The sequence below is a fragment of the Misgurnus anguillicaudatus genome, chromosome 18 (assembly GCF_027580225.2).
Source record: "Misgurnus anguillicaudatus chromosome 18, ASM2758022v2, whole genome shotgun sequence".
NCBI classification, from domain to species: domain Eukaryota; kingdom Metazoa; phylum Chordata; class Actinopteri; order Cypriniformes; family Cobitidae; genus Misgurnus; species Misgurnus anguillicaudatus.
The window spans coordinates 12,895,445-12,913,259 of record NC_073354.2 but is presented as its reverse complement, the minus strand read 5'-3'; the positions used below and the strand labels follow the sequence as shown (position 1 = coordinate 12,913,259).

At 38.0% G+C, this 17,815-nt stretch overlaps 1 protein-coding gene across 1 annotated transcript in view; it reads right to left on the bottom strand.

The window, feature by feature from the left end:
- LOC129430153 (uncharacterized) overlaps positions 1-17,815 on the bottom strand; it is a 20,881-nt gene extending 3,066 nt beyond the window's left edge. The window contains exons 1-18 of the mRNA XM_055187211.2: positions 17,451-17,815; positions 13,987-15,802; positions 11,175-11,348; positions 10,749-11,055; positions 10,581-10,675; positions 10,369-10,388; positions 10,044-10,078; positions 9,790-9,937; positions 5,797-5,956; positions 5,360-5,492; positions 5,229-5,263; positions 4,889-4,964; positions 4,746-4,780; positions 4,139-4,202; positions 3,484-3,573; positions 1,634-1,653; positions 1,514-1,529; positions 1,169-1,273 (exon numbers count right to left, since the gene is read on the bottom strand). Coding sequence (XP_055043186.2) covers positions 1,169-1,273; positions 1,514-1,529; positions 1,634-1,653; positions 3,484-3,573; positions 4,139-4,202; positions 4,746-4,780; positions 4,889-4,964; positions 5,229-5,263; positions 5,360-5,492; positions 5,797-5,956; positions 9,790-9,937; positions 10,044-10,078; positions 10,369-10,388; positions 10,581-10,675; positions 10,749-11,055; positions 11,175-11,348; positions 13,987-15,802; positions 17,451-17,462 — 3,341 coding nt within the window. The 5' untranslated portion in view covers positions 17,463-17,815. The remainder of the gene's footprint in view (positions 1-1,168; positions 1,274-1,513; positions 1,530-1,633; positions 1,654-3,483; positions 3,574-4,138; positions 4,203-4,745; positions 4,781-4,888; positions 4,965-5,228; positions 5,264-5,359; positions 5,493-5,796; positions 5,957-9,789; positions 9,938-10,043; positions 10,079-10,368; positions 10,389-10,580; positions 10,676-10,748; positions 11,056-11,174; positions 11,349-13,986; positions 15,803-17,450) is intronic.

Sequence of the window (17,815 nt, the reverse complement as noted above, 5' to 3'; positions counted from 1 at the left end):
TCTGAAGTGTGCTCATCAGCGCCCCCTTTGCACACTGTAAAAAAAGTCCGTAAAAATTTCAATGTTATTGCAGCTGGGTTGCCGGTAATTTACCGTAGATTTACATTTATGTTATTTACTGGCAAGAGTTTGTTCAAAGTTAAATAAATTTTAAATATTAACAAGTCTTTATCTTTACAGAATAAAACTATACAATAACAGCCTCATGCAAAGCATTCTGGGAACCAGAAATCATCATCAACCTTTTTCTGTTTTTTGCTTCAGATTTTGTTTCCCAGAATGTCTTGCTCGATGCTGTTTTTTAGTTTTACTCTGTAAAGACAAAGACCCGTAAATGTTCAATGTTCATTTAACTTTGAACAAAATGTTGCCGGTAAATAACATAAATTTAAATCTACGGTAAATTACCGGCAACTCAGCTGCGATTTCTACGGATTTTTTTTACAGTGCACCCTTGAAGCCCAGCAGGCTTCGCGCACTTTACCAACCCAGAAGTCCTTGCGAAAGAGCAAACAGACCAATCAGACGACGGAAGGTAGGAGTTCACACTGATGGGCAACTTCTCTTTTTCCTGCATGACGCTAGAGTCTTTCCCAAAATACGACTCCGGTGTGCCCTCTTGGATTCATGTCAAGGGTCCCTAAGGTCTGCACTACATGATGTCATCAAAGTGTGGACTCTGAGGAAGTCCACAAGTCCGGGGTGTGCCATTTTAGGACAGACTCGAGCGTCACAATGGAAATAGGAAGATAAGTGGTGTGAACTCCTCCCATCCGTCGTTTGATTGCTCTTTTCCAAGGACTTCTGGGTTGGTAAAGTAGCTGGAGCCTGCAGCAGTGCAGGCTTCGCAGAAGCCCGTATCCAGGTTGCAAAGGGGGCGCTGATAAGCACACTGCGGATCGTAAAAATGACAGATGGGACTCCTTACGGACTCGTAGACTAAGCGAGCATGTGCAATTTAAGGCCACAAGACCGAAAGTCCACGTGAAGTGCGCCATTTGGGACAGGACCATATAGTAGTCACTGATAAGTAAACAGTTGCAGAACACTGCTATCCAACAAAGATGCAGTGCAGCAATACAAAAAATAGATCATAAACGTTTACAGCCATAGACCAATCTGTATTATAAACAAGTGTGCACTCTTGATTAACACATCTCACACGTACCTGCTGTATATCGGTTCTGAGTCGCTAGCACTAAGGTCGGCATACAGATCTGGAGGAGGGAGGACCTGGAAGTGTGGGACATCATGATCATCTACCTCATCGTTTCTGGGAGGAAAAAAACAAAACAAATAAATAAATAAGCAGTGCTGGTACGGAACAGCAGCTCAACATGCCGAAGGGAACGAGACATTGAGACACTAAAAAAAGCATTTCAGATATTCATGAAAAACCAGTCTGACTGCATACTCCAGCAGAGGAAAGTCATCTCATGATTGAATTAGTGTGCATGTTACATGTGAGAACCTGCACATACGCATGGGGTTGACATTTTATGTGAATACTTACAGATTGACAGGATTCACTTTACGTGCGAATCAGACATGGTGTAAAGAAAAAGAAAACAAATATTAGTGCGTATAAATACAATTGTTTATGTAATAAAAGCAAAACATAACAAAAACATACCTGCTCTAGGCATTTTCATTCTTTGATGGACAAACAAGCAAGGAACAAGGAAACAGGACATGAACAGCACATGATTAATAGGAATTTCATAACCTTAAAGCTGCACTATGAATGCTACGGACTGACTAATGCAATATGTGGCGGAAATATACAATTGCGAGTTGCTCATTGTATTTTCTACATCGATAGTTTTGGCGTTGCTCTTCTGCATGGATTAACGTAATGGTTTGAGTTACACCCATCATTTCGATGCATTTGGCAGTTGCTTCTCTCCAAAACAATGACTTAGAGTGCATTCACTTTGTATTTTTTCAGTATGTCTGTTATCTAGAAATAAAACCCAGGACCTACTTAAGATTGCTGTACAAGGCAATTTAATGTTAAAGGAAAACGCCACCGTTTTTCAATATTTTACTATGTTCTTACCTCAACCCAGACAAATCAACACACACCTATTTTTATTCAACGCGTGCACTTTTAATCTTTGTACAGTGCGTCATGAATGTGTTAGCATTTAGCCTAGCCCCATTCATTCCTTAGGATCCAAACAGGGATGAATTTAGAAGCCACCGAACACTTCCATGTTTTATATAAACTTATTATTATTATTTATTTAAAGACTGTTACATGAGTAGTTACACGAGTAAGTATGTTGGCACAAAATGAAACTTTTGTTTGGAGCCATAGGAATGAATGGGGCTAGACTAAATGCTAGAGAAGCACTGTACAAAGACCAAAAGCGCACGCATTGATAAAAGATAGGGATGTACTAGTTCATCCAAGTTGAGGCAAGAACACAGTAAAACACTAAAAAATGGTGGTTTTCCTTTAGGAGGACTCTCAAAAAAGAGGCCACCTTGCAAAGCAAAGGCTTCAACTTTACACAGAGACCTCAACACACAAGTCTCAATAATGGTGACAGTAATCAAATCTCATGAAGTGAAAAAATTAGCTCTTAACTTTACCACAAAAATAAAAAGCAACAATGATAACAAAGACAACTGCAGTAGTATAAATAAAGACAACAAACAGCAAAACAACAGTCCTATAAGAGTAGCAGTTCATATTCACAATGCATGATGGGTAAAATTTACAAATCCAGAGATTTTAATAAGCTAAAATAAATTGATTCAACACCAACTATCTTGTTAAATGAGAGAAATCATGCAATTCGTGCATTAAACTAAAGCACTTGAGTAATGGAGGAAATTTTTCAGGGGTTAGGTTAAAGGCGGGGTGCGGGATTTTTGAAAAACACTTTGGAAAAGGGAGTTGGGCCGAGTACCAAAACGCACTCGTAGCCAATCAGCAGGAAGGGGGTATCTACTAACAGACATCGTTGCCGGGGTTGCATATGTGTGGGGCAGGTCTATCAAAAGAAGGTCCAGATTCTAGTGGGGTAGGGGCGTGTTTGTTTAGGTGATTTCAAATATTAACATAACAACAGAGATCATGCACCCCGCCTTTTGGTATACTTATTTACACTGAAAAAAATGATTCATTGAATTTAATCTTTTTTTTTTTTAAGGTAAGTGGTTGCAATCAACCCATTTAAGCTACATTTAAACAAAATGTTTATATTTTATTTTACTTTACTAATCTTTTTTGTTTAAATGTAGCTTAAATAAATTGATTTCAACCACCCACCCCAAAAAATTGATTAAATTCAATGAATAATTTTTTTCAGTGTATGTAGCATCTGCCGCCTGATCTTGTCTTTGTTTACAGATATGAATAATGATGCGAGTCAAATTTCAGCCTTTATTCATAGAGCAGCTTTAAAATGTAAAAGTGATGTTAAGTGAATGAATAAAAACACAAAATAACATAAACGGACAATAATGTCTTACACTGGTGTGTTGTTGATCTGTAGAGGCTGAGAGGGCGTTTTCGGTTGTGTGAAGAATGTGGACAATTTTTGAAGGGCTTCGTGTTTTGCTCTGCAATGCACAAAATACAATTATTTTTATGTTCTTTTGCAAAAAAAAATTCCTCATTGCACCTAGTTTTAAATGACTTGAATTAATACGTCATTGTAACACTTGTTGTTATAAATTAAGTTGAATCAAATTTTTAAATAAAATTGGACAATTTTTATCAATTATAGGGACTTTTAACTAGTCAAAAAAGTTGAAATGACTTTTTTAATTCGATTTGTTTAAACTTAAATATTTAAGTGCAACCAGGCATTTTTATAGTGTAGAGTTCAAGAGTTCAGATCTGATATAGTATAATAGATCTACACAGTCATACATGTTTGCTAGCTGTCACTGGGGCAGTACCCTTTAAAATGTACCATTTGGGTATATCTTTGAGGTACTAATATGCACTCTTTGGTACAGGTAGACTACAGATATGTACCTCTGCAGTACTATTATGAACTCTTTAGGTGCAAAGTGTACCTTTTGAAAGGGTACCGACCAAGTGACAGCTAGTGACCAGTGTATAAAGTAAACATGTCATTTCAATAAATAAAGAAGTAAAGTGGAACATAATGGTCCTTACTGCACATCTGAGTAATTTCCATCCGGCTGTGCTTGGTGAACAGGACCCAAAGTGATTTCACTCCCTAAAACAAGTACGGTGATATTATATTCAATGCAATTCAACATGAATCATCCTGTTGGACTTTAAATCTGTAGCATTTAGTCACACTTTAAGTTTCTGTAAGTCATTCTGCTATTATGACTTCACCTTTTGTCTCCAAAACAAACAAGAAAGTCATATGCAAATAATATCATATATTTTAATAAATTAAGTTACACAATTCTAACTTGTTTTTCTAACTAATCACAAGTCAAAATTAAAAAAAAAGTGGGTTGGGTTGAATTGACTTACATAATTAAGTTGTTTAAACTTCACGCTGCTTTTTTTTACAGTGTGACTTGAATTTTTCTATTTTTGGATGCACTCTCCCTTTAAAAGCATAACTCGAGTATAATGGGATTACCTGATAGATCAAGGTACAAATAGAAATCTATTCTTGAAAGACAATGAATAAATATAGACCTTTGAACAGTTTGAGTAGTTTGAATATTATCGTTTTTGTTTTTTGTCTTGGCTGTCCCTGTGAAAATGTTTCAATCATGTCTCATCACGAATCATGACTCACCTTTGGTTGGCGTGGCCATCCTCTGATTCAGCCCTCTGAAATATTGAACATACGTTATTTTGTAAAGAATACAACAGCCGAACTAGTTTATTCGATAAGTGACACATGGCCAAACACATACAAAAATCAGAGGTGATACTTACAAGTGTGACATTTGACCGGATGAGCCGTATGGGGCGTCCTCATCATCATATGTCCATTCCTCACTGTCATCTGAGACTGAAATAAACAGAAATTGGAAATGAACACATTAAATCAGTCTAAAAACGTCTTAATAGGCTGTTCACAGCATAAAATGTGTGACAAAAGATTAATTTCTAAGTTGCAAATAATGTTTGCATTACTTAAAAAAACAGAACAGCGTGTAAGAAGATATATAATGGCATGTCCAAAATACCTTGGTAGCACCATTGTACTTTTTTTTGGACATTATGATATTAAACCAAATGAAAACCATTAAAACTGAATATGAAAGGTTCTTACAGCTCTCATGGTTCGTGGCATAATGATCCGAGGTCCTTAAAAACACATTTGGAGACAAAAAAAGATGGGTTAATTTTGGATGTGAGTACAAGACGGTATAGTGTTAAGGCTGTAGTCGTTTCCATGGTTACCTGCTGTCTGTACTGGTGTGCTCTCCATCCCTGACACCGTTGCCATTGGGTCTGTTGGTCGCTGATGTCATCTTCCCCAGCTCCATAATTCCATCGATATTCAAATCCATGCTCTCTACTGGGACATAGCCATCTGCAAAAAAAAAACAAAAAAACACAGTGCATTGCCACTCCACATTCCAGTACAACCATCTGAAAAATGAGATAAGCGCTTACATACACAGTGTGAGAGATAAGCCAGAGCTCAAGGACTAGTTTAAGTCATTGGTTAGCGAGAAATCTATGCAGGCATTTAATCCTTATCAGGGTAAAGTCATAATAAGGGCACGTATTTATCTGCAGTCGTAATTTAACAGCAATGCTAATCATTTGTGACTTGCATTAATGCGCGTGTGTGTAGATGTGTGCATTCCTGTGATTTGTTGTGTTGAGCTTACATCTGTTGTTGGTGTCCTTGCCAAGCCATTTCCCTTTAGGGCAGCTGGTGGTACGAATGATGCTCACAGTTTCTCCAACTTTTACCGGCAGGTCATTTTTACGGCCTTTACAATCCTGGATCACTTTAACTTGATACATGGGCTCTTCCTGCCCTGTGATCTATACATCAAACAGCAACACACACACACAGAGTTAAATGAACTGACCTTGGCGCATGCATTAAAAACTAGACTTTAACTGTTAGCGAGAAATTGAAATGTACGGCTCATTTCACAATCGATTGGAGTGTTCAGGTTTAGTCATGGTAATTGCAGTCTTTGATTTTCTCGTGGTGTGGGATGTGGTAGCAAAATGGACCGTGAGTGCTTAATAAGCAATAGCCAAATTATCAATGCAAAACTTACAAGTGTCTCTTACGGATTATATTCTTTCCCACTGGATCACAGGCACAGATGCTACAGAAACTACTGCAATGCCCATATTAGATAAGAATGTTTTTATTTATTTATTTTAATTTTTGAACAATTTAAAGGGCCACTTTTTATATTCTAATTTTCCAGCTCCCCTAGAGTTAAACATTTCATTTTATCATTTTGAAATCCATTCAGCTGATCTTCGGGTCTGGCGCTAGCACTTTTAGCATAGCTTAGCATAATCCATTGAATTTGATTAGACCATTAGCATCACGGCATAATAACCAAAAGCTTTCAATATTTTTCCTATTTAAACTTGACTCTTCTGTAGTTACATCGTGTACTAAGACCGACAGAAAATTAAAAGCTGCTGCTTAATATCATTGTGCCTCTTGCAGCCATGTTACATCAGCAAAGTCCTTATTACGCCGGAATGAGAGTATAGTTCCTAGCCATATCTGACTAGACAATCGCAACTTTTAATTTTCTGTCGGCCCAGTACACGATTTAACTACAGAAGAGTCAAGTTTTAAATAAGAAAAATATCAAAACTCTTTGGGGGTTTTTTTCTGCACGATGCTAATGGTCTAATCAGATTCAATGGATTATGCTAAGCTATGCTAAAAGTGGTACGTCAGACTCGGAGATTTACTTCGGAGACTCTGAATGGATTCCAAAAAAGGTAAAAATTAAATGTGTAACATAGGGAAGCTGAAAAAATTAGCATATTTTCAAAAAAGAGTGTCCCTTTAAATGCACTGCAATGAAAATGATTTTTTAGTATGTTTGTCTTGTTTTCCAGTACACTGTAAAAAAAGTTTCAGCTTAAAAAAAGTAAGTTATTAGTTGACACAACAATTTTTGGAGTTAACTAATATTTTAAGTTGAATTTGCTCAAACTTTTAAGGCAACCAGGTAGCTTACTTATTTAAGTTGAACCAACAAATGTACTTGAGAACAAATTATATTAAGTCTTGTTTTCTGTAAAACAATTCTAAATCAAGTGAGTTTATGCTTAAAACAAGAGCAAATATTTGCCAATGGGATAAGAAAGTAAACTTAAGTTAATTTTTCTTACCCCACTGCACTTTATAAACAACCCAGTGTTGGGTCAAAAATGGAAAAACGCAGCTGTTTGTTTAAATGTGCTTTTTTAGGCCCAACACTACACTGTCAGAAATAAAGGTACAAAAGATGTCACTGGGACGGTACCCTTTCAAAAGGTCCTATATGCATGATTTAGGTGTAGATATTTACCTATGATGTAACAATATGTATAAGTACCACTACGTATTGAGGTACTAATATGCAATCTTTAAAGGCCGGGGGCATGATCTCTGAACGCCAATGTTGATATTTGAAATCACGTAAACAAACACACCAATACCCCAATAGAATCTGGACCTTCTGTTGATAGACCCACCCCACACATACGCAACCCAGGCAACAATGTTGGTTAGTAGACACGTCCCTTACTGCTGATTGGCTATAAGCTGGTGTTTGGTACTTGGCCCTTTTTCAAAGTGTTTTTCAAAAATCATGCACCCCGCCTTTAAAGGGGACATATCATGAAAATCTGACTTTTTTGATTTTTAAGTGCTATAATTGTGTCCCCAGTGCTTCTATCAACCTAGAAAATATGAAAAATATCAACCCAGTAACTAGTTTTGGTAAACCATTCTCTGCAAGCATGTGAAAAAATAGGTCATTGAAATTTGGCTCCTATTGTGAGGTCAGAATAGGATAATACCGCCCCCTTTATCTGCACTATTCAACCACGGCACAGCCATTTTGTACACAGAGAGAGAGAGAGAGAGAGAGAGAGAGAGAGAGAGAGAGAGAGAGAGAGAGAGAGAGAGAGAGAGAGAGAAGCCCTTTTCACACACAAATTCCGTAAAATACACGGCATATGAATCCTGGATTTTCCGGAATAGTTAGATTTTTTTTCATTCACACTGCCAAGTTTATCCGGCATGTGACGGTCCCGGAAAGACACGTGACCTATTGAAAGTCCCGCCCTCTCTTCTACGCAGCGTCTGAAGTTTGCATATTATATATTATTTCTCCCTCCAAGAACCACTCGCGTGCACTTTTTTCTTTATGATAAGATTATTAAGGAGCGCGTGACGCACCGCGTTCTAATGCTGGTGAATGATTTCAGCTTCTGAGTGGAGATTTGACGAGCTCCCTGAGCTCTGCTTTAATACAGTTTTCAGACATTTCTCATCGTGATTGTTTATATGCATTTAAAACCCGCATTTTGAGGAGCTGAACGACTTGTTGGGATGACGCGCGGGTATTTTCGTTTATTATAGCTCAAATGAGCACGTGACGCGATATTCTTTTATGCTGCTGAATGATCTCCGTTTCAACGCAGTAAGTAATGAGCTAACTTACCTGATATCTGCTTCAGTCCAGTTTGCTGACATTTCTCGTTGTGAATGTTGTAAATCCCTCATTTTAAAGAGTTGAACCAACTTCATGTTGCCATGACACGCGCGTCCTCACTACGGCACGTGCGTCATTGTTTATGCGTGTCATTTATCATTTTCTGATAACTGCTTCAATCTAGTTTGCAACATTTCTCGTGATGAATGTTTATATGCATGTTATCTCGTTGTAAGGAGCTGAACCATAACTTGTGTTGTGATGATGACGCGCGCGTCCTCACTTCGACACGCCCATTACGGCATTCTTGCGGCTTTTTGTTCACACAGAGGGTTACCCGCGTATCTTACTAGGTCCTCTTTCCGGCAACGATCCCAGAAGATTAACAGAACGAGTTTTTGTTCACACAGACGCTTGTCTGGCAATTTTACGGGTATTTTCTGGGACCAAAGGTCTGTGTGAATGAGGTTAGAGAGAGAGAGAGAGAGAGAGAGAGAGAAACAACCATCATTGTGATCAGTGTTTGCACTTCATCCCCTCATTTGCATTTTAAATGACACACCCAAAAATGGCACACTTTTGCTCAGGCCTACAAAGTGGCAATTTTAACATGCTGAAATTAATTATCTGTGGAGTATTTTGATCTAAAATTTCAATTACACAATCTGGGGACACCAAAGATTTAGTTTACATCTTAAAAAAATCTCATAATATGACCCCTTGAAGTCCAAAGGGTACCTTTTAAAAGGGTACCACCAAAGTGTTGTCTTTTGTACCTTTATTAATGAGACTGTTGGTTGAAAATTAATAAACGTAACAAGACTTACAGTCTAAAAAAGCTGGGGTATTACAACCCATGTCATTTCAAAAAGGGACAAACCCAACCCGTTGGTTTGTAATTTAACCTATGATGGATTGTTGCATCAAATTAAAACATTTTCTGAGTTGTTTTTGCAATGATATAAGGTGTGTGAATGCTGTACTGTTAGCAATATTGCAAAAATTAATAAACATTGGCCTGTCATTGGTTAGACAAACAGATAGTCCCACCCCTAAACTCACACCATTAGTGGAGACAATGTTACTTTTTTGGGCTGGTTGAAATATTATGGCAGCACCACAGCATTTATATTTTCCAGGGAAATCAACCTAAAATTAAGCTGGGACTTCAGCACTTCATTTTTATATTACCTTGAATTTTTTCTTCATTTCATTCTCCTTCTTTTCCTTTTCCTTCTGCTCCTTCCTCTCTCGCTCCCTCTCTTTCTCTTTTTCCTTCTCTCGCTGTTTCTCTTTCTTCTTTAGTTCTTTGTCCTCAACCACTTTTTCTGAGTTCTTCCTGTAGATAGAGTTTGAAGACCTTTGTCAGAAACGTAGTTTAACTGCAGCACCAACAAGAATATAGTTTAGGAGCAAGAACATAAAAACAAACTGAAGCTACAAACCTGGTGAACAAGCCTTTCTTGGGAGTCTCCTCTGCCTGAAAATGTTTGGGAGATTAACGGACAATGAACAAAGACAACATGTTCGAACAGATCGTCACATACAAACAGATGACAATACTACTATGAAAACTGTTATTTCATCACCAATAAATGAGGAGCCCAGACGCAAAAGCCGCTAAATGCCACCTCCGTCAAAATAAGATAATTAACCAAATGCTCTCATAACATACTATACGTTTATCCAATACTTTCATGTCAAAGCGGGTTTTGCATCTGAGCTCTTGATAAGTGTATATTGATATTGATAAGTGTATAAAGAACTTACCACAGATTCAGCATACGGATCTGAGTCACAACAAAAAGAAAAAGACGAGAAATCAGATGAGAATCTAAAACAGCATGACATATGTTTATCATTTCTGTGGGTCAAGTGTTTATCAGAGATAAGATTATTGAGAATGTAAATCACTACACTTTTACTTCCTAAATCGACATACTTTCTATAACAGGACTTTAGTAAAGACTTTTCTCTCTTACTCTTTGGAGGTCCTTTCAGCTTCTTGGTCTTAGGTGTTTTCCCTTTTTTGTTCACAACAAGGTCTTCATAGATATAATCACTGTAATCATTGGTCCTGGAAGATGATCACAACATTTTAGGAATGATTTTACATCATTTAGTAAATTCTTATGAGCATTATAGCTTACCCTGAGAGGGGCGATAAATTTCGACTGACGGGTGAATTTCGCATTTGGATGTCTGGCTGCGGAGAGCTTGCAGATTTGTAATCTACTTCTCCATAGTCTTTGCGATCCATGTTTGGAAGCACGTCCCCTGCGGTGTGATGTTTCGGAGTCAGTTGTTCCGATAAGGCTTCATCGTGAGTTGACCTTGGTCTTACAGAACCAGAAACTAACGGAGGTACTGGCTTAAAATCCGGAACGGCTGGAGGATCAAATACGTCAGTATCTTCAAAAGATTGTTCCTCGAATGAATTGTCATAGGGTTGCTCATCTGAAAGATGTAGAAGCGGGAATGACTTTGCTTATTCGGTGGACAAACCATTAGGATGTAATATTACAGATATTGACAAAGTAGAGGACACGTTTCTGATATATGTAGTCATTTCTTACCATATTCTTCTAGTTGTTCAGCAGGTATTGTGGGAACCTGGGGATGTTTGGCAAAAGGCTTTGGTTTCTCGTATGGGGATTCCACCATGGGTGTAAAAGAGCGAGGCTTCTTGGGTGGAGTTGGAGGAGGATTCACTGGCTTTACCACTGTCAAAACCCCTGGTAAGATTTGGCCTGCAGCAACATGAAAAATTCATAGTAGAATGGTCTACCACACTGATCTATACAGAGGCATCAGGAAGATCGAAACTATATACCTCAAATTCATATCATCTTTAAATGTGGAAAATTACAATTTACTCTTTCTCAACCATTGCGAACATTTCCAGCAATCCTTTTTTAAATTGTTATATGGTAGGGACACAATTACACATCTTCTGAAAGTTTACAGAAGTTTAAGGGGTGTGTACACCAAAGCGGCTTAAAACGGCAGGCGGATGCCAACTGTAGGTGCTTGCCCACTTTTTGTCGTTAAATGATGTGCCGGTTAGTTGTTGTGAAAATTGTCCCAACCCCCTCCACTGTGATTGGACGGCCGAGTGAGAAGTGACATGGGCTCCATTTCCCAAAAGCATTGTAAGCTATCCATGGTCGTTGTTACAGAACTTGTGACCATAGTTTCTTTCAGGAAGCGCACCCCTGAACGTTTCACCCAAAGTTCAACATTTCCAGCTGCTGGCGTTTTTGAAAAGCGCGACGCTTCCATTGGAAACCATGGAAAACATAAGCCGGCGTAAATGCCTTGGTGTGCACACCCCCTTAAGGTCAGAAAACAAGTAAATATGTTTTGATCATAATTCTGAATCCAACCTGGAAGAAGAACAAGATTTTCTCAACTTTTTGCTTAGCTTTTTGTTCATAATGTTGTTAATTCATTAAACGTCTGCATGTTTAGGTAACACTTTACAATAAGGTTGTATTTGTTAACATAATGTATTAGCTAAGATGAACTATCAATGAACAATACTTCTATGGCATTTATTAATCTAGTTCATGTTTATTTCAGCCTAATACATATTTAAAATCAAGAGTTGTATCCGTTAACATTAGTTAAAGGGGACATATCATGAAAATCTGACTTTTTTAAGTGCTATAATTTGGTCCCCAGTGCTTCTTTCAGCCTAGAAAACATGAATAAGATCCACCAGTAAATCATTCTCTGCAAGCATGTGAAAAATAGGTCATTGAAATTTAGCTCCCCCTGTGATGTCAGAAGGGGATCATACCTCCCCTTAATCTGCACTATCCAACCACGACACTACCATTTAGTGCAGAGATCAGCTCATTTGCATTTTAAAGGACACAACCAAAATGCCACATTTTTGCTCACACCTACAAAGTGGCAATTTGAACATGCTATAATAAATTCTCTATATGGTATTTTAAGCTAGAACTTCACATATGTACTATGGGGACACCAAAGATTTATTTGACATCTTAAAAAAAGTCTTTAATACACCATGGTCTAACATGAATAACTGTATTAGCATTAGCAAACATTAAGCAATATAGTTTTTTATCATTTATTAATCTTTGTTAATGTTACTTGTGCGCTTGTGCATTTGCTATTGTTAACAAATACAACCCTATTGTAAAGTGTTACAACGTGTTAATTAATGTGTAATATATGTATGGAAAATACATCTCAAGAAGAAGCACAAATTTGGAAACATAGAAAGTTTTGTTTGGAAAACAGATGGCATTGCATAACCAATAAAAATGACAAGGTCAAGCAGACACAGCAGGTAAAACAGGACTATGGAATGAAAGCGGAGGAACTAGGATGTTTCGGGTTTCTACATATGAAACGATCCGCATGATCAACTACAGAGATTGTGTGACTAAAATAAATGCAATGCATAGTACATATTTTTAGACAATATTCTGCCAACACCACATCATTGACATTAAGTATCATTTTTTAGGCCAAACAACTCAATGCAATAACATTTATTAAACTAAGGGGACAACTCTAAAAAATTTGGGTTATTGGGTGAAAAAGAAACGAACCCAACCTGTTGGGTTGTAATTTAACCTACGCTGGGTTGTTTCAATTCCAAACTCATTGTTGGGTCAAATGGGTTTATTTTTATTTTTTTACCTTTTTGACCCAATGCTGGGTTGAAAATAACCTAAACATTTCTTTATAGTGGTGCACTTCACAACTACTTACATTACTGAAGGAAATATACTGTATATAAACACAACCAACATAACCATTCTGTTTAATCCTTAAGCAGAGTGAAACTATCCAAATTGTTTAACTCGTACAGCTGTCGAGTATTTCCTTAAGAGAAAATACTCCACTGGCTCTTTGTCATTCTGACTATGTAAGACATGTTGCCCAACACAACCCACAAAATAGACATGTCTAGCATACCAACCCTCCCTCGACTAAGGAATCCGCCTACCTTTTTTCTCTGCAAGGTATTTAAACATTGTTTTTACGCAGCTATAGAGTGTTTTAATTGTGAATATTTCTAAAACCAAGGCCTACATCAAGGAACCAAGGAAACCAGGCCAATGAAGGCCTGGTTACCAGACAAGGCTTAGCTAAAGCCAAGACTAGGCCTGTTTTATAAACATACCTTAGACAAAGACGTTACTGGTATGTATCTTGATACAAATCAATGGCAATGGTATTATTTAAGATCAGTCAGTGCAAGTTATTTTCAGGGTGAGACAACTCAAACATGTGTTTTACTCTAGGACTAGCATTAAGCCTTATCTGTGAAACCAGGGGTAAGACATCAACTTTACTGTTATATTAACTAAAACACATAAAGTGTTATTTGCCTAGACAGATACTTACTGTGATCAAGGCCATTATGCTGCGTAGTTTCAAGTGGATTGTTTATTGGACCATGATCCCCATAGTCAACAGGAGGAAGGCCATTAATATCAAATTCTTCTGGTACATTGAATGGTTCCTCAGGTAGACTTACTTCAGTTTTGGGAATCTGTGGTAAGACTTTACCAGTTGATGGTAGATTAGGTTGGGCCATATTGGGTGTATCAATGTTTGGCAGAGCTACCTTGGGTGCATCCATATCAGATGGAGTTGTATTGTCAGGTGTGGTAGTCAAGTAGCTTATTTTGGTCTGTTTCTTTGCCTTTTCCAAAAGGTCAAATACACGTTTATCATTTGGTGGGGTTCGTTTAACTGGGGACATCTCCTCTGCTCTTGCTAAGAATGAGAGTGGTGACTTGAGTGGTGGCTGGTCATTTTGATCAGTAAGAGCTTTTGCATTCCCCAAGTCCAGCGATTTAGGTGCAGCTAGGGTATGAACCTTTGGAGGGGAGCTTGGAGCAGTTAATATGTGTGGACGAGATAGTAAGAGCTCTGGAGATACCGTTGAACGAGAAGGCGGGGAAGGGGAAGATGTCCTGGAGACAGCCGGACTCCTGGAAACAGGAGAAATAGATGCAGGAACTGACAAACTGGGCATTGTTTGATGCGAAAAGTCGCTATTCATAAAATCTTCAGGAATCACTGGAGGAGGTATATCGGTGAAATCTTCTTCTGGTGGAGGAAATACCTCTGACAAACTGAGCAAATGTATATTCGGTTTAGGAAGTGGGGTTTCTGTTTGAGAAATCTCTGGCTTATGTACAGAGTGAACACGAATGGCTGGTTTTGGGATGGCTGGATCAGGAATCTTCGGCTCAGGGCTTGGAGAGAGTGGAATACTTGAGGCAGAAATGCTGGGGACAGAATGCTCTCCAGCTGAAATCCGAGATGGCACAAGAGCCTTGGGGACTACAGGTACAGTTCCAGAAGGTGCAATAGCTGTTGTAGATGGGTTAACAGGAGTCAGAGGAGTTAGAGCAGAATGGTCAGCGGTACGGAGAGCTGGTATTGGGCTTTTCACAGTATCCGCCTTCACATCTTTGTTAACATTTGAAGGGCTGAATACAAATGATCTGGGTGCAAACACTCTGGCTGGCGAACCGGACAGAGGTGTAAGTGGACTGGGCTCAGCAGATGTTAAGTTTTCCATATTATCCCATTTAACATCTTTGGAGGTGTTTGTATTGTTAAATACGAAATTCTTAGGTGTGGACACTTTGGCTGAGGAAGCAGACATAGGAGTAAGTGGACTGCGCTCAGCAGATGTTACGTTTTCAATATTATCCCACTTAACATCTCTGCCAGTTTTTGTATTGTTAAATACGAAACTCTTGGGTGTGGACACTTTGGCTGGTGAAGCAGACACAGGAGTAAAAGGACTGGTTTCAGACTCTGAGGCTTTAGGTTTTATTGGAGCGACTGGCAGAACCAGCGGAAGATTCCTATCTTTCATAGCCTTCTTAATAATGTCGCCTTCCCTCTTCTGATTCTTATCCAGTAGTTCAGAATTACTGAAAGGTTGTTGCTTGTTGCCCTTTAACCCCGGAGGTGGAGAGAGCTGGCTATTAAGATTTTTATCATCTTTGAAGACTACACGTGGAGCGTGAATCGTCCCTTTTTTGATGGCAGTGTTGAGGGAGCTGATCAGGGGGTTGTTGACTTTTGCCGGTGGAGGAGGGACAGTTTTGGGTTTATCTGGGACGACAGGTTTAGTGGGAATCTTCAAATTGTTACCCTGAAACCTTTCCCTCAGGGTCTTAAAGTCTACTGATTCATTCTGAAATATAAAATGTAGGAAACCGATGTTAAATATATCAAAGCAATATGACATTTTATGTTGCACCTTGTTAGACAACTACACTGTAGATGTTGCACATGATAGATTGTATTTTTTCATGCATATCACACAATCCAGTGAAATCCAGGCTAAAGTCTTATAATCTAATGAGGTTTGGAGCGTCAAACTTTCATTTGACTCATTGATTTCCCATTAATTTCAATTTTTGACATGACCATAGTCAATAGTCAATATTAAAGATATTTAGGTTATATTTTCACACAATGCTCTTTACATTATGAATGATGCTTTATGTAGAAAACAATAATGTACAAAAAATACTTTAACTTGGTTTCCACTGGTAGGATCACATTTTTTAATTGTGTATATCTGTGGAATGTCTGTGTCATGAAATGCGTGAATTTCATCTCCACCTCATTGATGTTTCAGGACAGGAGTGGAGCTGGAAGCCCAATGTCAACCAATCAAGTATAGTTTATTATAATCAGTAAAATGTTAATACTGTAGATCAGTAAACTGATTTTTAAACATATAAGTACTGCATTGTAAAAAGTTATTTAATGCCTTAAAGGGATACTCCACTTATATGCTAATTTTCCAGCTCCCCCAGAGTTAAACAGTTTTCTTACCGTTTTGGAATCCATCCAGCTGATCTCTGGGTCTGGCGCTAGCACCTCTAGCATAGCTTAGCATAATCCATTGATTCTGATTAGACCATTAGCATCGCGCAAAAAATAACAAAAGAGTTTTGATTTTTTTTCCTATTTAAAACTTGAGAAAATTAAAAGCTGCGATCGAAAATAGTCCCCCGGGCAGTGCGTAATATCACTACACCTGCTGTAGCCATGTTACATCAGCAAAGTCCTTGATTATTAAGTCAGAATGAGAGTATAGTTCCTAGCCATATCTGCCTAGAAAATCGTAACTTTTAATTTTCTGTCGGTCTTAGTATACGATGTAACTACAGAAGAGTCAAGTTTTAAATAGGAAAAATATCGAAACTCTTTGGTTATTTATTAGAGCGATGCTAATGGTCAGATTCAATGGATTGTGCTAAGCTATGCTAAAAGTGCTAGCGCCAGACTTGGAGATCAGCTGAATGGATTCCAAAACAGTAAAAATCAAATGTTTAACTCTAGGGGAGCTGGAAAATGAGCCAATTTTCAAAAAAAGTGGAACGTCCCTTTATTTTTATTTTTGTTGTTGTTGTCTGTTTAATCAACTCGGATTTACAAGTAGTTTGAACGTACAATTATTTATCTTCACTAGAGATAAGTTATAACATAAAATATAGTTGAATGAAGTCAACTTCATTTAATATGTTTTAATAAGTAGCAACTCAACTGTCAAGATAAATACTAGTAGCTTGAAATGACTTGTAAATCTGCGTTGATTGAACAAAAATAAATGAAGGCAGCAAAAGAGTTTTTAAAATGTATTGCAGGTAAAGTAAATGGAAGCCTATTTTAATGTATTAAGGTACTGTATGTGGTATTTCTACGCTTTTAGTTTGTTCAACTTAAATTTCATCACAGCTCTCCAACATAAATTTTTAAACAATGTACACTAAGTTGTGTTTAAAAAATAAGCTGTGACAAGCATATACATGATAAAACAAGTTTCTCACCTGTTCCATCATCCTGTCTCGAAGGCTTACGGCAGTTCTTCAAAAATATTCACTCCTCTCTTTTCATCCCCTCATAATGAATAATACATTTAGGAGTTATTCCTGTACGATTCAAAATAAATCCAGCATGCGTGTTCTGTGTCTCGGTTGTTTGAGGATAAATGGCGCATAGACTGAGATCTCACCAATTGGTCCTCAGACTGGAATGAGGTCGGATGAGCATGTTCACGCACTAATGACGAACTCAAAGAACGTCCTGTCAAACGAGTCACTTCAGTGAACGACGACCAAGGACTGTTTTCATTCTCAAAGAATGCAGTCAGGCGAGATTCACAGAGATCTATGAAGGCACAGTGTCTATTGTC